Source organism: Borostomias antarcticus (assembly GCF_949987555.1).
Source record: "Borostomias antarcticus genome assembly, chromosome: 3".
NCBI classification, from domain to species: Eukaryota; Metazoa; Chordata; class Actinopteri; order Stomiiformes; family Stomiidae; genus Borostomias; species Borostomias antarcticus.
Genome location: NC_140236.1, coordinates 37,279,887 through 37,299,784, shown reverse-complemented (window position 1 = coordinate 37,299,784; position 19,898 = coordinate 37,279,887). Strand labels below are relative to the sequence as shown.

At 49.0% G+C, this 19,898-nt stretch overlaps 1 protein-coding gene across 1 annotated transcript in view; it reads left to right on the top strand.

Annotated features, from left to right (window-relative positions):
- The window catches only part of tgfbr3 (transforming growth factor, beta receptor III), an 80,534-nt gene that overhangs the window by 23,041 nt on the left and 37,595 nt on the right, over positions 1-19,898 (top strand). Inside the window, exons 3-4 of the mRNA XM_084436280.1 lie at positions 2,098-2,285; positions 17,122-17,262. Coding sequence (XP_084292406.1) covers positions 2,098-2,285; positions 17,122-17,262 — 329 coding nt within the window. The remainder of the gene's footprint in view (positions 1-2,097; positions 2,286-17,121; positions 17,263-19,898) is intronic.

The following is a 19,898-nucleotide window of genomic DNA, read 5'->3' as shown; positions in this document are numbered from 1 at the left end:
TCGGTCTCCCAGACTGGCCCTCGGTCTCCCAGACTGGCCCTCGGTCTCCCAGACTGGCCCTCGGCCTCCCAGACTGGCCCTCGGTCTCCCAGACTGGCCCTCGGTGTCGTCCCGGGCTGATGGGGCTCACTGGGGCCTACTGGTCCGCTCCTCACTCGTGAGGGCCACGGACGCTCGCTGGACGGATGGACCAGAACACCGTCAGGGCAGTGAGAGGGCCTGGGGTCTGACCGTCAGGGCAGTGAGAGGGCCTGGGGTCTGACCGTCAGAGCAGTGAGAGGGCCTGGGGTCTGACCAGAACACCGTCAGGGCAGTGAGAGGGCCTGGGGTCTGACCAGAACACCGTCAGGGCAGTGAGAGGGCCTGGGGTCTGACCAGAACACCGTCAGGGCAGTGAGAGGGCCTGGGGTCTGACCGTGGCCTGCTGCTCTCAGACTGAAGCCCCTATCGTAGTCAGAAAAAAATGCACCTGTTTATGATTGACGGCAGCTAGGTAATGTGTTACCCTCCATTCTCCTTACGTACCTGACAGTGTGACCTTAGCACTCGGGAACACGTGACCCTGGCTGATCCTTTGGTAAATACTTTTTTTTAAAGCCCTCTTCCTTCATATGACCTTTTAAGGGAAACCCCTCGGAGCGGCCGTTGTTAACGAGTTGGGGCTCGTTACGTTCCATCGCCCGATCCCCATTACTCCAGCTGCTCCTGCTGTAGTCCAAGGTCACCTGACTGAGAGGCAGGCTGCCGGTCAGGGGGAACCAGGCTAGGCCACGCGGACGGCCGGTCAGGGGGAACCACGCTAGGCCACGCTGATGGCCCGTCCAGCCCAGACTAGTCCAGGACCCGGCCGGGTCTCTGAGAGAGACACAGCTCACGGGGGATTATTATGGTCTTTCCAGCGGCAAGTGCACCAGCGTGTGAAGTCCCCTCCCACTCTGAGTGATTAGGGAAGGTCATATCCACCATTTAAGGGAAAAATGAAATGTGTGAGAGTGGCAGAAGGGGTATATAATGGGGTTGCCGTGGGTTGCTGTGATTATACGTCTGGCTCCTGACCAGCCTGGCGGTGACCCCCCACAGAGGGGCTGCTGACTGAGGGGTTGGTGGAGTGCTGAGAAGGGCCTCTGCTGTGCTGTGGGTCACTGGTTTAATTGTACAGCACCTGAGGCAGTCGGAGGAGGGGTGGGCTCTTAAAATGGCCCCTGTCCACCTGTGCATGGTGCGTGCGTGCGTGCGTCATCAGCACACCACTAGGGGTGCTCACAGCTCATTTTCCCCATTGCTAATACATATTGCTCTGTACACTAAATACTGTACTTTGTGTCTCAGTATTCAGAGTTCAGAGTTCAGAGCTTGTGCAGCTTGCTTGCTTGGTCCTTGTTCTACATGTTAGGATTCTCATACATTATTGTAGAGGTGAGGTGTATTGTGGGTACATCTATTATTATTTCTAGTCCTTGTATTTCACAGGATAGATTCGGTTGTTCTTGTTTAGGTAGTTTGATAATATTGGATATATTTGAATATGAGAATCCTAACATGTAGAACAAGGACCAAGCAAGCAGCTCCACAAGCTCTGAACTCTGAACTCTGAACTCTGAACTGTGCATTTGGAAAGAAGGAAGGACCCAGAGTAGAATGGACTGTACTTTTACTGAGACACAAAGTAACCGGCCAATTGAAACACTTTTACTGGCCTGTAGATCATGGTTGGGGTTCATGGACTCTGGTTGAGAAACACTTTGATCCAAAGGGTCCGCAGTGCTTTGATGTATTAACAGCAAGTTAATCCAGTGTTGCACTCACACTTTCTTCACTGCTTTATGGACACGAAGGGGCGATCCTTCATTGGTGGACAACATGTTTACTGTGCATTTGTTTATTATAAGAACTACGGCATCGTTTTCTTTAAGCAATTTGCAATGGCGTTATGTTTATGTTACATAGCCTAAGAAGGAAATTACACAAATACTACTAAGTACTACATAATGCACAGCAAAAAAACAAAAACAAATGGTATTAGTTTTATGTGTTGATGGTATTGGTATTGGTTGTTGGTATTGGTTTCCATCATTATGTTGTTTTTTCTCTTCCTAGGGCCGTTGTCTCGCAGCCCCTGTGAGCTGCTGCCCGTGGGAGTGAGCCACCCGGTCCAGGCCATGCTGAAGAGCTTCACGGCCCTGTCAGGCTGCGCCAGCAGGGGCACCACGGGCCTCCCGCAGGAGGTGCACATCATCAACCTGCGGAGCCACGGCCCCGAGGCGCCAGAGGACACCCCCGCTGAGGTGAGCCCGCCAGGCACCGCGCCCGCAACACTGACACTGACAACACTGACAAACATGTGGTAATAGAAGTAGACTCCATTATAACCTCATGACTGCCTATATCCCTGACTCACAGGACACACCAGCAGTCTTCCCAGCTTCATCTCTGCCAAAATAAAACACTCATTTCAATAAAATCACATTGAGTTTATTTTGGCCGTCGCAAGTTAACGCATTAAAAAACGGTCATCTCCACTGGTGGGTAATGTGATCTGTAGGGCTGCTTGGGCAGTGAGCCAGCGGATGTATCTGTGTGGGTCGGCCTCTAGCAGCCGTACCTAATTAATTAATGCTGTAATTGCTGGAAAGCATCTCTGGCTGAGAGCTGTGCTGACTGTTGCACTTCATGTGGAGCTGAATAATTCCTTGTTTACTATCTCATAGCTCAGTAGGGCTGGGTCAGGGTCCCTGCTCAGAGAAAACCCTGGAACCTCCCGCACTCCGAGGATATTAAGGAAACAAAATGGAATGGGAACAGATAGTCCCTTCCCCATTTTGTATAAGTCCCAAGAAAAACAGCAGCCTTCGTTTAGTTTGGGTGGAGTTGGCAGAAGAATCTGTGGTCAAAGTTCGGGAGATTTTACAGCACACAATGGCTGGATGATATCAGCCAACCAGATCTTACACGCTGATGGCAGTTGTTGCCTTGATATTTGACCATGTCATAAAAGACAATGGAGCAGATTTCATGTCCGTACCGCCTCAGGTGTGATGTCCAGTGTGACTGCATCAAAAGGGCGGAGCCTGTTTAAAACAGTGAAAGCTCCCATGTTGATCACTCCCTGAGCAGAGACACCTCCCACCCCCTGCTGTGGTGCCCCATAGTGCTCACACACACACACACACACACACACGCACACACACACACACGCACACACACACGCACACGCGCACACACACACACACACACACACACACACACACACACACACACACACACACACACACACGCACACACTCACATGCACACACACACACACACACACACACATGCACACGCACACACACGCACGCACGCACACACACACACGCACGCACACACACACCCACACACACACACACACACACACACACACACACACACACACACACACGCACACACACACACACACACACACACACACACACACACAGTGCATCTATCCTCTGCCCTGTTTTGCCCCCATTGTAATCAGGGGCCCCGCAAATGTCAGCCGTTCCTTCCCCCCCGTTCAGACAGGAAGCAGAAGAAAGGCTTGTTGGCCCGAGCAAGGGAGCAGAAGATTGTAAACATCCGCTGGAGATCAGATTGTTATTGGAGGCTCCACAGTGTAAAACAAAAGCAGGCAGAATGTTATCTTCAGTGCAGTTAGGGTTAGGGTTAGGGTTAGGGTTAGGGTAACCCTAACCCAGTTACCCACGGCGACGTCTGACACTCTGAATAGTGTGAAAAGGAGTCTTTCATCTCATTCTTTTGCTACATATAATGGAAATATTATTCATGCACTATAAGCAGATGCTTTTTTAATGATCCGGCCAAGTTGGTTGTTTGGACTGTTAGTGCTCCCCAGTCCTGAGGGGTTGGCTTGTGCTCATAGAGGGTTGAACTCCTAACAGTTCCCTGGGCAGTCGAACGGCCTCCATTAGGATTTGTTCTGCGATGAGTCACGGGCCTCGATCTCTTTTCAGCCTATGGATGTGCCGTGTCAGGGGTTTAAAATGTCTCAGCCTCTTTAGTCATGGCAGTGTGAAGCGCAGCATGTCTCGACTTGCTCATGGGACTTCACTCTTGATGTGGGCCCAACCGCTGCCAAGGACAAACATATAGGAACTTGTGTCTGTATGCTGAGGCAGCAGGTACATGAAGAAACGTCGGTCTGTGCCAGGCCAGGGGGGGTTTCCTTATCACGTGAACTCAGAAATGATCGTGATGTCCGCCAAGTCCGAATGTCCCAGCCCAGTTATTTCCCTTTCTACGTTGGAAAGAAAGTAAGAGCCTTGTACATATACGGCAATGAAAGTCAGCAGTATGGGTATTGCAATCAGCCACTGAGGTGATGGAATAAACAGTGACATTTATCTTGGACTTGAGGGAGGCCAAGCACGATAGGAATGGTAAAGTTTGCTTGTGATTGAATAGCACCTTGATTATGTCTAATTAGCTCCAAAACCTGAAATGACTCTATAATGGAGAACTGTAAAAAATATGGATCGGTACAGTTATGGACATAGTGTAACGTTGAACAATGGAATGTGGTCAAATATGCCAAAACACATTGAAATGATTGATCAAACTGAAAAGAAATGCACTGAAGTCAGGCTGTGTGCTGTACCTGTAATTTGTGCAAATGTAAAACATGTGCTTCTCTGATTACATTCTGTTGGCTCTCATTGTTCTGGAGAGCGTTGCCAAGTGGGGAGATCCTGCCCCATCTGAACACGAGCAGATCCACTGTGTCAGAGTGCATTATGAAATCACAAAGATATTCCCAAAAGCCCATCTGAGGTGAGTTTGGTCTACAGCAGCTGTAAGATAAGATTGTTCCGCTCACCACATTCCAAGCCCCAGGTATTTGTTAGGCTTTGATATCTCGTGCCCTATGGTTGTGCTACTTGATTCGGGGAGATATTGGCAAGTCCAAGACAAAGGCTACGGAGGACCTTTGAGGGAACACATCTGGGATCTTTATGGGAAACCAGGGCCTCTGAGGTGGCGTTGGGACTGAGCAGAACCAGGGAGAGTTTGGGTGTCCAAATCCTGCAATTATTTTCTTTTCAGAGACCCCTCCTGCTCAGTGTCACCGCCCAAATAATGTCTTCTATTACTGTCAACTAATTCTGCCTGGGAGGTACAGCTAGCAGAAGAATGCACGCTGGTCCCTAAGGACACCGTCATCCTCCCTGACATGTGACTGTGGCAATGTTTTGGTTGCGAAACACTAAGTGGTAATATATTTCATGTGTTTTTGTTTTTAAGTTTGGCAAAACTGAATGTTTTTGTGACTGTCATCGCTCCTCTATTGACAGCTAGGACAAAAGAAAATGTTCAGTGTCATGTGAAAGCAGTTGTCCTTGTCATCCTTCCATGAGTGTATTTCATGAGTCTCATTTCTTTGTGAGAGTTTCATTTTATCCCCCTGAGTTGTTGGCTGCTTTGGGCCAATTCTAAGAGGTCCCCCTTTTCTGGCTCAGCCTCAGCATGCGATGACTCACTCTTCCTTCTGCTAATAACTAGAGTAGTTGCATGGTTGCCAGATAGAATAGAACATTCTGGAAGGTTCTCCTTTAAAGATGTCTTAAACTTGTAACTGAGGATTATTCGGGCCTTGCGTTGCTACCCGTGTGTTCCGGTGAAAAGCTCAGGTTGAGGAGGTCTAAATCCGGCTGTTCCTCTGTTCCGGCCTTGGCTGCAGAAGGTCGCCTGGGCTTGGACAGAGATTAGGTGGCCCCGCCGTGGCTCGCCCTGTGCCTGTGGGTCTCTCTTTGGAGATAAGCCTCTTAGGGACATCTGGCCGTCCATCGGCACGGATCCTTCACATTAACGACCTTCCCACCTGAGAGGAGGGCGCAGATGTACCCATCTGGCCCCCGGCCCACGCCGTCCAGCCCTCCACCGTCCTTCAACCACCGGCCACTGTGTGGCATGTATGCAGGAGTTGGGTTTCATGGACACAGGCTGCCCCTGGCCTTCAGAGACAGATGGAGGGGACTTCCCGAGGCATGAGCGTTAAACAATCCACTGGACACATGAATGACAGCCGCCGAGGTGCTCAATTCACAAGATTCAGAGTCCTGTTACTGTAGTCTCACTTTATAACTGCTTGTTGTGCATTTGCAGATACTGTAAGTGGAGGAATTACCCCTTTTTAGTCTACTTCATTTTGTTTTCGCCAATGGCTCGTTAGTAAATGGTGTAGTTCTTATTGTGACAAATGCGAGGTCAGGCTGGAACCCATCTCGTTCTGGAGGCACACATTCATCTCACTCCACGTAATGAGTCTTTTCCTCTGTTTGCTTTGGAATGCGTGTCCCACGCAGCAGAGAGGTGGCGGGTCAGTCGGTGATTATGGAAATGTTTTTCTGCGTCCTCTCCTCTGCCTCTCCTGTCGGGGGGAGGAAGTGGTGTCTGGGCCGCAGAAGAGACTATATGTTTGGGTGTTTAGAGAGTGGCCGAGCGGCAGCACACGACGGGCCTGTGGCCTGGCCTCCACTGGGGGGGCTGAACTCAGACTCGTGGCTGTTTGGGCCGAGGGGCTTCTGGTGAACATGCTCTTGTCTGCTCTGAACTGTGCAGCACGATGTCTTTTCAGACTGACCCCTCAGAAATGTCTTGGTTGGGTGGAAGTCCAAACCCCACTTCCAGCCAGTGGTTGGGGCACGCCCTCATGAATTTAGTCCATGTTCAAAGAATGCGCTTACTGTACAGGCAAGAGTACAGGAAGAAGGAAAAGAACCAGGAAAGGGTTATTCACCAAGCAGGAAAAGCCAACCACATACTGTACACACTCAAAGAAGTATGGTTGACGGAGTTAAACTGGTTAAATTCACTGCCCACCCACGCTGTTGTAGCGTTAGCTTTTCACTGCCGTCGCTGGCTAAAGAGGTGTTTATGAGAAGTGGTCATGTGTTGGCGCTGAGATTGAAACTAGTGTGGGCAAATGAGGTTGGAAGCAATACTCTCGAGCGACATAATGAAACCTGTGACATACGCACACACATTCAGATGCACACGTGCACGTGCACATGTCCAGACACACAGACACGCACGCACACACGCGCACGCACGCACGCACGCACGCACGCACACACACACACACACACACACACACACACACACACACACACACACACACAAACACACACACACACACACACACACACACACACGCGCACGCACGCACGCACGCACGCACACACACACACACACACACACACACACACACACACACACACACACACAGCAGCTGCAGTGTCAGGCCTGCTCCACATCCTTTCCACATCCATGTGTGAAACCCTGGGCAAATGCTTGCTGTTCCTCCACGTTTTCACTAACTAAGTGTGAGAAATTAATAGTTTCCTGCTTGCTCCCAATGAACTCATTCTGAATGCGCCTGCACCAGGGGGCCCAGGCTGTCTGGCCCTTTAATGACAGAGAGAAATGCACAGCTGCAATACGCAGCCTGGCTCCTGTACAGTCTCCATGGACAAATTGAGTAATTAAATGAAATAGAACACCTGGTGGAGACCATGCATACTGGTTAGACAGTGACTTTCACATCCCTCCCTGCTCAAATATCAACCAATCATTTCTTAAGAAACTGACCAATTAGTGTTTTTTTTTCTTAATAAAATGATTTAGTTGCCATTGGTGTGTATTATACTGTACACACTGTGCTTGATGAAAACAATCAGTTAGTACTAGGCTACTGTATAGTAAAACACAAACATAATGTACAGTAGTTTCACATATCTTGTGAAATGCTAACAGAAGTTAAGTGATGACAATGCATAGATATCTAGCGTCTGCTGTATGACTTACATGTATTGAGCAGCGGTTAATCTCTAGAAGACATCAAAGCATGTATCCCCCTTCTTCTGAGCCTCAGAACAAGGGTCTTTTTTAGAGGGACAGATCCCTGAGTTTATCTGAGGAGACTTCTGAAGGACTGGGCTAGAGAAGACAGACTAGGGACAGATCCCTGACTAGAGAAGACAGACTAGGGACAGATCCCTGACTAGAGAAGACTGGGCTAGAGAAGACAGACTAGGGACTGATCCCTGACTAGAGAAGACAGACTAGGGACAGATCCCTGACTAGAGAAGACTGGGCTAGAGAAGACAGACTAGGGACAGATCCCTGACTAGAGAAGACTGGGCTAGAGAAGACAGACTAGGGACAGATCCCTGACTAGAGAAGACTGGGCTAGAGAAGACAGACTAGGGACAGATCCCTGACTAGAGAAGACAGACTAGGGACAGATCCCTGACTAGAGAAGACAGACTAGGGACAGATCCCTGACTAGAGAAGACAGACTAGGGACAGATCCCTGACTAGAGAAGACAGACTAGGGACAGATCCCTGAGTTTATCTGAGGAGACTTCTGAAGGCCTGGGCTAGAGAAGACTGACTGGATTCCAGTCTACGACAGTTCCACTGACTCAGTATAGAGAGTGGTGTTTAGCATGTGTCCAATCAGGGTTCAACATGGTTATTACACTCTAGCCTGCTTTTTCAATTAACCTTGACAAAGGACTGACTGTAACTTGGTATAGTGCGCATATTCCAAACTGGTTTTCTCAATGAAATAGCCATATTTTGACCTTGGCTCAATTTGAGGGTAATCCTTCAGTTCCATGTTAATACTTACAGTCGTCTTTATGAATTAAACAGGCGTGACCTCATCGCGTGTGATGGCTGAGATCAATGTACCAGGGGCCTCTTTCTGCCCCCACCCCCCTGTTAGAGGTTATGCCTCTGAGGTAGGGACCAGCCAGGAGACTTGAAAGGCTATATCATGGAATGGTGAAACAAAGCGGCCATTCTGTGCCGACAGATCCCCGATAAGGTCTGTAAGTACCAGGTGGGACCTGTGAGTGAGGGAGGCTAATACTGTTCTCAGATAACCACAGAATTACTTTAGTGGGACATTTGCACAAGATTAAATTTGCCACTTCTGCTGTTAATAAGTATCCCAGCTTGTAGCAAGCAAGTGAATGAGTCAGAGAGACGGAGGAAGGGAGGGGAGGATGGAGGGAGAGAGTCAACAAGAGCCAACTGTATTATGTGAGCTGAGTTAACAGACCAGCTTGGCCGATCACATTTCAACCAAACTTTAAATCGATGTGGTTTTGTGGTGACATACCTTGCGGGAAGGTTTTTTGACCTGAAGGTGTTATCGTGGTTTCTTTCTAAGTGCTACCAAAACAGTGACCTCATCTTCTCCGTCTGCATCGGTCTGCATGGTTTCGCTGTCATGTTTTAACATGTGTTTGTCCCGTCACATGACAGGATGGCCTTTTGACTCTGCTGCCGAGTCACCGGCACATCCATCTTGATGCAGGGCATTGTAGGAAGTTTTCTGACGTTTTCTAGAGGTGCCGTTTCCAGTGTCGCTGCCATGTGTGGTGCAAAAATAAGCACCGATATTTTCTGAAAAACAAACGTCATTCTCTGATAACCGTGGTGATAAACAGTGGCCCGAGCTCCTTGCCCTTCTCTGGGCGTATACTTGGGTGATAGGGCTGAAAATAAACAATGGGCTCCAGTAATCTCTCACACAGGCCATCTTTGTCTAATCAGTTTACCAAAGGCAAACATCAAAAGCTCTTGGCTGTGAATCAGCCTGAGTCTGAGCAGACGATTGTTTTATCAGGAGGAATTCTTAGATATCTTTGCCTGTGTGACTGTACAGCTCTCCAGACACAAACCGCTGCTGAGAGCTCTGCCTCTCGAGGACACACACACACACACACACACACACACACACACACACACACACACACACAAACACACACACACGCACACACACACACACACACACACACACACACACACACACACTAATATTAGGCTACTTCAGCTAATGATCCAGTTGATGGCCCATTTGTCGGTCGCACCATGTAAAGAGTTATTGAGCATGTACAATGGGTTTTCAGTATGTTTATTATGGTGCCATACAGGGACAATCATTCTTTTTTTCATTCTTTTTTTTATTCATGTCGGCTGACATGACTTTGAAATCCTTGTGTTGATAGAGGCAGGGAGTGGTGAGGGCCGCGTCCACTTACACTCGCATGAGATCTGGGTGTGCTTGGCTGCAGCCCGTTCCCCCCTGGATGGTGCCTTGTTTTCTCCAGCATCCCCTTATACGGCGTTATCAGATCCAGATTGCTATCCACCCATGAGGCCCTATCTGCCCTTCTGACGTGCCAGTTCTTTTCTGTCCGTCCAGGGGCTGGAGGCAGACTGATTAACATCAGAGTGCGGTGGAGAGGCTCCAGGTAGTGGCCTGATCCTCCCCAGATCAGCGGGCGGCAGCAGGCTGAGCCTCTGGCCTGGAGCTGCCTTCTCCCCCCCACACACACACTCACACACTCACACACTCACACACTCACACAGCCCTCCTCTCTCTGAGCGCACTGATCCAGAAAGGACCAAGATCTCAAACACACGCAGACACACACACACACGCAAGCATGCACACACACACGCACACACACACACACACACACACACACACACACACACACACACACACACACACACACACACACACACACACACACACACACACACACACACACACACACCTATCTGAAGGCAGATCATAATGTTCAGAGACATGGGATGGGTTCCAGGCAGGGTGAGGCTGTTTGACATCTCTCTGCTAGTGCTGTGTGCTCCAGATGAGTGATGGTGTTCTTGTGTTCTTGTGTCAGGCATGTGGGGACATGTTTACCAGGCCTGGGGTACAATATGGGACTTCTTCCAATGGTTTACTGTACATCTTGTGTGATAACCAACCCAGTTACAGAAAGACACGTTCTGGAACCTACGGTACTGAGGCTCCACTCTTACACAGCTGCTACAACTCTATTTCTTTTTTACGTGTTAAAGTGCCTCCTGGCTTCGGTCGATTGCCATTCTTATTTGCTGGGAGGTAGAATGTTTTCATAGATTAGTCTGACTCTGTGGCTAATTGAAGGATGTTTTGAGTTTGCTCTGAGTCACTGAGGACTGTCAGGAACATAATTAGTTCTGTCAATAAAGGAAACGCCCTTTTCCTGCGGGGCTACTGAGAACTACGGAGTCGGGGTTGACTGGCGAAAGAGCAATCTGACAGCTACGTTCTGCTGCTGGATACCATACTTTACCAGGGGCTATGATAATTACGAAAGGATCACTTTACAATGCTGATTTGTATTTATGAATCTCAGTCATGAAACTGAATAATTTACTCTGCCCTGAAAGGTCATGAAATTGCATTCAGATGTTCAATGCAGGCCAAATGCTTTGAGTCACCCTACATAATTAGACTGGCAGCATCAGATGTCTATACCCCTCCATACATCTTGCCCTACCTGTCCAGATCGACTGATCAATGAACACAGCTTCATTATTCCAATTCTAGGCAGGTTCTATTGTCTTGAGCTGGAGGACTGTTAAGGTGTCACATAGTCATACAGTATGTGTCATCATACATGGAGATGTTTTTTTATGGAATAGGCTGTTTGTGTGTGCTGCATGTGTCTAGTCATGGTATTCCGTCTGACTGGTCTCCGCGGGCTGCCAACAGCTGTCGTCCCTTGTGAGGGGTTTGATTTCAGCGTAACGTGATCGGCCCAGACAAGCCTCCGCACCTCCCTTCCCGGCCACTAGCAAATGTGGCCCGTGACTGTAATGGACACTGGAACCCTAAATCCCTGTACCAGCCTCCAACTCATCAATCAGGCTGCGGCTCCCGGGTCCCTGCAGACCCTCTCCACAGGCCCACCAAAGGTGGGTGCCCCTGGGCCGCTCAGCGCCACCCGATCCCTCCCTACTAACAGACGTGGAGGGGCTCTGATCCCCCGGGGTTGTGGTCTCTGTTCCCCTTCACGCCTGGGGAACTGGGACAGGGTCTAAATCGCGTTACCATAAGCGCAGGGGTGTGGACATGGCCACGCTGTTCTGCTACCATGGCGGTGCTCCAGACTCCATGATGGCATCTTTGGCCAGTGGGCAGAGACACACACCAGCTGCTGCCGGGCCGTCCACATCCGGGCCGGAGGAGAGGGCATGTCTACGGGGAGGAGAGGGCATGGGTACGGAGGGAGAGAGAGAGTCTGGCCCACAGCTGGAGCTCATAGATTGGTTTCAGGTCATGCTCTCCTGCAGCCTCCACATCAATGACCTCACACCTAGATCACTGTCCTTCCCCTGTCAGAGGTGACATTAGACTTGTTGCGTTAGAGCGGGAATATCACAAGGCTGCTAGAGTGATTTCTTTGGACTCTACCTTTGCCTTCTTGTCTCCCCGCAACGTTGTTTATGCCTTTGCTTTCAGGTGACTCACTTCTTTTGGAATTGTTTCTGTCTGCCGCTCAAATTCCTCAATTTTACAACTCTCCGCTTCCCTCCTTCTCTTTTGCTCTCTCTCTCTCTCTCTCTCTCTCTCTCTCTCACTCTCTCTCAAAGCCAGGGCCCTAAGCAAAGCCAAGTGAATATTACCAGGTATGATTGTGTCCTGGTTGCTGTTTTCTCAGAGGGATGCAGGTTTTTTCCATCGTCTGGATGGGGGGGGGGGGGCTTAAGCAGATTATATGCTCATTTAGAATTTTCCATTAGGACAGAAGAAAGGAGTAAAAGACGTGTGTGAGAGAGAGAGAGAGCAGTGAGAGAGAGAGAGCAGTGAGACTCCCCCTGATTTGGCTTCATGTGTGGAGCGTCAGCCAAGTCCCCTAGGAGATAAGCGTTCTGTAATTTCTTCCATTCGTCGTTCTCCCGGGGCCTTTTTATTATGATTATTGCAGCACTCTTATGGCCCACATCGCTAAATGCTCTCATTTTCCTCCCTCGTCTTCTCTAGGGCACAGATCTGTGGGAGACGGATCGCAACCCTTTGAAGTGTTGCGTTGGTTTCCCTCTGCGTGCAGCGCCTGCGTCTCTTTACCCTGCTGCCTGCGTCTCTTTACCCTGCTGCCTCGGAGTGTCAAAAGAGAGAGCTTTTTGAATGCCAAGCCTCTGTCACAGGCGGGGGATAACATGTCACTCTCTCCTGGATAGCACAAGCCTCTGTCAAGGCAGAACGCGATGGCTGTTCCAGAGATGGACTGTGACAGAGATTGTGCGAGGAGACCGGGGCGGGTGACAGAGTGAGGCATGAAGTGTGTGAGAAGATACTGCTCCTATCTTGTCTCCGTGACAACACATGAAACACTCAGGAAGGAGGGAGAGGAATCGAACTAGACTCTCTTTTTTCAGTCCTAATGGTTCTCAGGGCAGTTTTGGGTGTGAAACAAATGGCAGAGCACTCGGCTGCGCCTCAGAAAGCACTCTGACTCGCTCAAAACACGTGTTTACGTTTTAGTATCGTTAACTGTTGAACATTCAGAACCGAAGAGCATATCAGTTACAGTAACATACCGTTCAAGAGGGATTCTTCAGAAGATACCGATCTGAAGTTTAAAATATGTGAACAAACAAGTTTGCCCATGTTTGCTCTTAAGTTTTCTTGGCTCTGCACACAACTAAAAATCATTATCATGGAATTCTAAGACACAACACATTCCCTTTCCATTAACTGTTTGGGTAAACTCAATATTGGAAGTAGAGGAAGAGTATGGCTGTATCCTCTGCTTTTCTCTTTTGAACCTGCCTTGGCTAATGCTGGGCTCACACTACTGGATTTTTGGGCCGATTTATCCGCAATTCACCCCTCCCAACAATCGAAGGAGAAATCTGGTCCAGAACGTTGGTCGGTACCAATGTTTGCCCAGATTATCGTGTAATGTGAGGGATTTACAGATCCTACTGCATCTTAAACCTCCCGATCGGCTCGCTGACCCTTCAGGGCCTCCCCGAATCTCTCAAATATGTCTGACATTTAAAGGTATTTAGTGGGATTCATCAGTTGCGTTTTGTAAACACAACATTCAAACTTCACCCCACCTCCCTGCTCCTCCCCCTGACCGCGGTTGCCAGGTGTGCTAGTTTTCAGTGTTAGCCAGCCAGCTAACGAAAGCTACATTTAGCTATCTTAGGCTGTGTGTCCACCGACGAGCTGTATGTAGCTGAGCAGCGCCAAGCTTACAGCTGTGTAGAGCACACTAGAGCCGGAGTTTAGAGCTGAGTAGAGCACACTAGAGCTGGGGTTTAGAGCTGTGTAGAGCGCACTAGAGCTGGGGTTTAGAGCTCGGCTACGGATGTTTTACAGCTACGTTAGCAACGAGTGGCGTGTTTTTGCAGACTGCAGATTAACTAGCCAAGTTAAGATAGCTAGATAATTATAGCTAGTGCTAACGTTCGCTGTCTCTGCGGTTTTGCCCAAAACCGACCGTCCTCGTCATCAGAACAGCCTTTTACAGCTTGCGCTCTATCTCAAAAAGTTCAACTTTTTCAATTGCAAAAAGGCTGATGGCGCTATAACGGGCTGCTCACACGCTTCTGTTTGATGCGTCAACATTGACGGATGCCATTCACTTTCAATGGCTGCAGCCGAATGGCATTCTGGTTCCGTTGTTGTCCTGGTGCGTTGCGTTGCCTGTGTTGCTAGCGTCGAAAGTTGAGAAATGTTCAACTTTCAGATGCGTTGCTGGAGCTGCCGACCAATCAGATGTCTTGACGGAGAAAGACGTCATCGCAAGGCGGGATTTTCAAATTTTTCGATACCAAGATGGAGGACAAACTTATCATTGCTGTTTGTTTCCGGCGGGTTTGCAGGATAGGATGTACCCAATACCTGTGGGCACCACATTCACGTCACCTCAACCGCTACACGTTCGACCAGATTAGCATCCATGACAGCACTAAACGAAAAGGTTGACGTTCAGAAACGTCCTGATCGAAAGGACAACAACAACAACATACAGCCAAACACAGCCAGACGGAGGGGGCTCTGCAGATCAACACACCATCACACATTCTATTGAGTCTAAGTGATCATTGAGAGGGATTATTTTTGTATTATTTTATACTTTAGCTTTTTAGGAAAATCCCACTAAGTATTCCTTTAAGATTATTACATCACTAATTTACAAGTGAGAAGACCAGTGGGTCATTGCTTCCTCGGGCACAATAATATCCTGAAGTGTGTGATGAGCCGTTATTTTCAAGTCTTGTCGTGTGCACATGTTTGAGATACGCGAGAAGCACATCTGTTAAGATCTCCTTATGTGCGTGATGCAACCCGATTTTGAAAACGGTTCGGATTTTAAATATCAATCAATCAATCAATCAAAGCTTTATTCTATATCCTGTAGTGTGAGCCTGGCATTCCTGAGTTAGGGCTGCACAAGTGGATAATGTGACACTGACAGAAACCCTTGTGCGTCGAGTTAGTTAGTGATTTACAAGCTTCAAGCTGTTCACACACACAGGAAGAGCCTAATATGGTTAGCATGGGAATAGAGTAAAAGACAGACAAGAGACAAGGAAGGTGAGAGGGAAGGTTCCAGAACATGTCAAGTCCCCCCCGGCCCCTTGCCTCCAGAACCAAGCGTATTCCTGGGAGCATTTTCATTTGTGCTCAGTGGACCTAATGTTCTCACACACAGGTTATGGAGTGCCAATCGTGCACCACTTGATAGCGGTGCACCTAAAATCTTGCCTATTTGTCAAGTTGATGATGGTGTGTGTGTGTGTGTGTGTGTGTGTGTGTAGGGGGGGGGGTCCTGAGCAGGGTTTGGTTTCAGGCATGGCCAGGCCTTCAATCTCCCAGCACACAACAGCGGAGCTCTAAAGGGGGGCTGTGCTCTCCCCCTGTCACTAACAGACAGCACAAAAACACTTTAATGACAGTCCGAGCAGCAGAGGCACTAGTCCACGCTGTGGGGAGAGAAACAGAGACTCACTCCTTCTTTTTACTCCACGCTGTGGGGAGAGAAACAGAGACTCACTCCTTCTTTTTACTCCACGCTGTGAGGAGAGTAACAGAGACTCACTCCTTCTTTTTACTCCACGCTGTGGGGAGAGTAACAGAGACTCACTCCTTCTTTTTACTCCACGCTGTGGGGAGAGAAACAGAGACTCACTCCTTCTTTTTACTCCACGCTGTGGGGAGAGTAACAGAGACTCACTCCTTCTTTTTACTCCACGCTGTGGGGAGAGAAACAGAGACTCACTCCTTCTTTTTACTCCACGCTGTGGGGAGAGTAACAGAGACTCACTCCTTCTTTTTACTCCACGCTGTGGGGAGAGTAACAGAGACTCACTCCTTCTTTTTACTCCACGCTGTGGGGAGAGAAACAGAGACTCACTCCTTCTTTTTACTCCACGCTGTGGGGAGAGTAACAGAGACTCACTCCTTCTTTTTACTCCACGCTGTGGGGAGAGAAACAGAGACTCACTCCTTCTTTTTACTCCACGCTGTGGGGAGAGAAACAGAGACTCACTCCTTCTTTTTACTCCACGCTGTGGGGAGAGAAACAGAGACTCACTCCTTCTTTTTACTCCACGCTGTGGGGAGAGAAACAGAGACTCACTCCTTCTTTTTACTCCACGCTGTGGGGAGAGAAACAGAGACTCACTCCTTCTTTTTACTCCACGCTGTGGGGAGAGAAACAGAGACTCGCTCGTTAGGGGGGGGCACTAACAAAGAGCCCAGTGTGTGAAAGTTCAGATACTGACTGAGACTGTCCCACTGAGACCACGTATCAGAGCTGTAACTGCCTTTCAGGGAAATACACTGTAGCCTGCAGTCTGTGAGATTATCGGCAAAGTGAGTGCATAAACAACAAAAGCTCTGATAAAGAACATCAATCTGCAACTTTATAGCTCTGTAATTATGCAAACAGTCAACAGTGCTGCCCACGATGTTTCGATAACTTCAAAAGGCCACGAGCGCATAGAAGCTCTGACCGCAGAGCGCAGCTGTGCTACGGGACTATTCTATGCACTGTAGCTGACCCTGTGCTGACTTGTAAATGAGTTCTGTCTGCTTCCCTGGAGCTCTTTTAACCTGGTCCTCAGCTCCCCGTCTCCTCGGGCCGCGCGTGTGTGTGTGTGTGTGCGTGTGTGTGTGTGCGTGCGTGCGTGTGTGTGTGTGTGCTGCTCTTTTTGTTGCTTCGGCACCACGGACAGCTGTGAGATCCTCTGACTGTTCTGCGTTCTCCTGCCCAGGTGGAGCTTCACCTCAAGCCCATCCAGTCCCTGCAGACCCTCCACCAGAAGCCCCTGGTCTTCCTGCTGAGCTCCCCTCAGCCCGTCCTCTGGGAGGTGAAGACGGAGAAGCTCGCCCTGGGCGTCAGACACACCTTCCACGTGAGTCCGCTTTCACTCAAACCCGCCAACCTCTCTCTCCAAACCTGTGTATTTGTTAGAGCTCGTATTGCCGTTCAGACATCTTCTTTCTCAGTAGAGGCTGCCATTTTGTATAGGAAATCTATGCATACTCCAAAATAGCTCTGGCGCTCCTCCAGATGAAGCTTGGTTGCACACAGTCTGCCGACACCAACCACACACTCCCACTTGTATTGTGGTGAGACATTTTATTTCTGTGGCAGTAGTTAGTGATAGTGGTGTCTTTGCTTTAACTTCTTCTATGTACTGTGCAAACACACTTTCCACGACCTTTACTAGTGAACTCCAGTCCTCGGTGATGACCTAATGACTAACACACCAGCTTTTAACGTTCAAGCCACAAGTGATTAGGAAACTTTGGGATTCGTGCCAAATGATGGGATACTGTGTCTAAGAGTCCGTTTTCATAGATGTATTTGTATTTGATTGGCATGTCCTGGATATTCTGCCAAGCCAGTGTCACGTAGAGGACTGTCGGCAGCGTCCCTCTGACACAGTTTGGGATGAAGCCTGTTTATACAGGAAGATACAGTGAGGCAGTGAGATCAACTGTGTTGGCGCTGCGCTCCCTAACAACATGATTGTTTTCCAGAGATGACTAAACACAGCGCAGGGTGGTTTCCCCACAGACCCCTCCCTTCTTACAAACTATCCTGTTGATGACCGGGCAGCCATAAAAATCACCCGAGGCGTATCTCTACGCCACGAAGAGCTGCGCAGACGGGGCGGGGGCGGGGGTGGGGGGGGAGAGGCCCCCTGGACAGCCAGCTATGTTTTGTAAAGATACCAGGGCCTCACTGTGAGACTTGTGTAAAATGAAAATAGACTGTCCCAGTTTTCCAGGTCTACGCTGCTGTATTACATGAATCACAGCACAATGAGACCTAGAGGCCTCCATGGCTGATCTGAGCCATGCTGCTCTGTATTTCTACATCTATACTTCTATACTTCTATACTGTCCCGAAGGCTCTGAAGACCTCTGTATGTAGTATGGACTTTTCATAAGTAATCATTTTCAAATGTGGGTTCCGCAAAATGCAGCGTTGAGTACATATATTATTTCCATATGTGGTGATGTGTTTCCTTGCGTATTCCTAACATCCCTCAAACCTCTTACCATGAAAGCTGGAGCTCACACCATGTTTACACACATACACACACACACACACACGCACACACACACACACACACACGCACACACGCAGGTAGCCCAAAAACGATTGAGGCATCTCTATTTTGATCACTTAGGATCTGCTGTTATGTCTACATTTGACATTTATAACATGATTGATTAAATCAGTCTCTCACTTGCTTAGTTGAAATCGGACCTTCCTCGACAAGAAGACCTACAGTATATCTGCATCATCACTTCTGTGTTGAGAGGGTTTCCTCTGGTCATTGACGTGCTATCATCCATCCGCTCCTTTGTCCTGGGATGTTGTGCAGGGAGAAGCCATTACAGCCATGGCTACAGAGACCTAACCTCTCTCCCTGTCCCTGCTAGATACTTCGGTTTCACACACCCCTGCCTTGTGCACACTCAGCGTGGTAATATAGGAGCCACATACCACACACCCCTTTTAATTGAGTTATTTCCTGTTCCAAGTGAACTTAATCTCATGTCAAATGGAAAAAAATGGATGGGTTCCCTTCAGATGAATGTGCATCTAGACTGCTCATGTTTTTAGAGGTGTAATTGCGCAGAGCCAGTGCTACAGCATGGACGTCTCTGAGGGGTCCATTAGCCGTAGTAAATGAAATGTCTCCCCTTGTCATTGCTGGTAGACATTAAACAGCTGACAACAGCTATGACGCCTGCAGGACAACTTGAGCTTTCACTGTGTATCTAAATGCTGTTAGACATGATGTGTGACACAAGACCCTCGGCCGGCTTTCCCAGTGTAATGTTGAAGACTCCTTCCACTGACAGCTTCCTTATTTAGGCATGCTTTAGAGTTAGTGAATTTAAAGGTAGAAAATAAAAGGATTGTATATCTACATACAGTCGTCCGAACTTCAATACTTTGCTGCATCTCGTGGGGAGAGCAGCAACGACAGCGGCAGCGAAGTTTTAGAGGAGCGTTCGGACCACATCAGACCACCTTCTTATCCAGGGACCACCTCCTTATCCAGGACCACTCCAGACCACCTCCTTATCCAGGACCACTCCAGACCACCTCCTTATCCAGGACCACCCCAGACCACCTCCTTATCCATGAACCACTCCAGACCACCTCCTTATCCAGGGACCACCCCAGACCACCTCCTTATCCATGAACCACTCCAGACCACCTCCTTATCCAGGGACCACTCCAGACCGCCTCCTTATTCAGGGACCACCTCCTTATTCAGGGACCACCTCCTTATCCAGGGACCACTCCAGACCACCTCCTTATTCAGGGACCACCTCCTTATTCAGGGACCACCTCCTTATCCAGGGACCACTCCAGACCACCTCCTTTTCCAGGGACCACTCCAGACCACTTCCTTATCCAGGGACCACCTCCTTATTCAGGGGCCACTCCAGACCCCCTCCTTATCCAGGGACCACTCCAGACCACTTCCTTATCCAGGGACCACCTCCTTATCCAGGGACC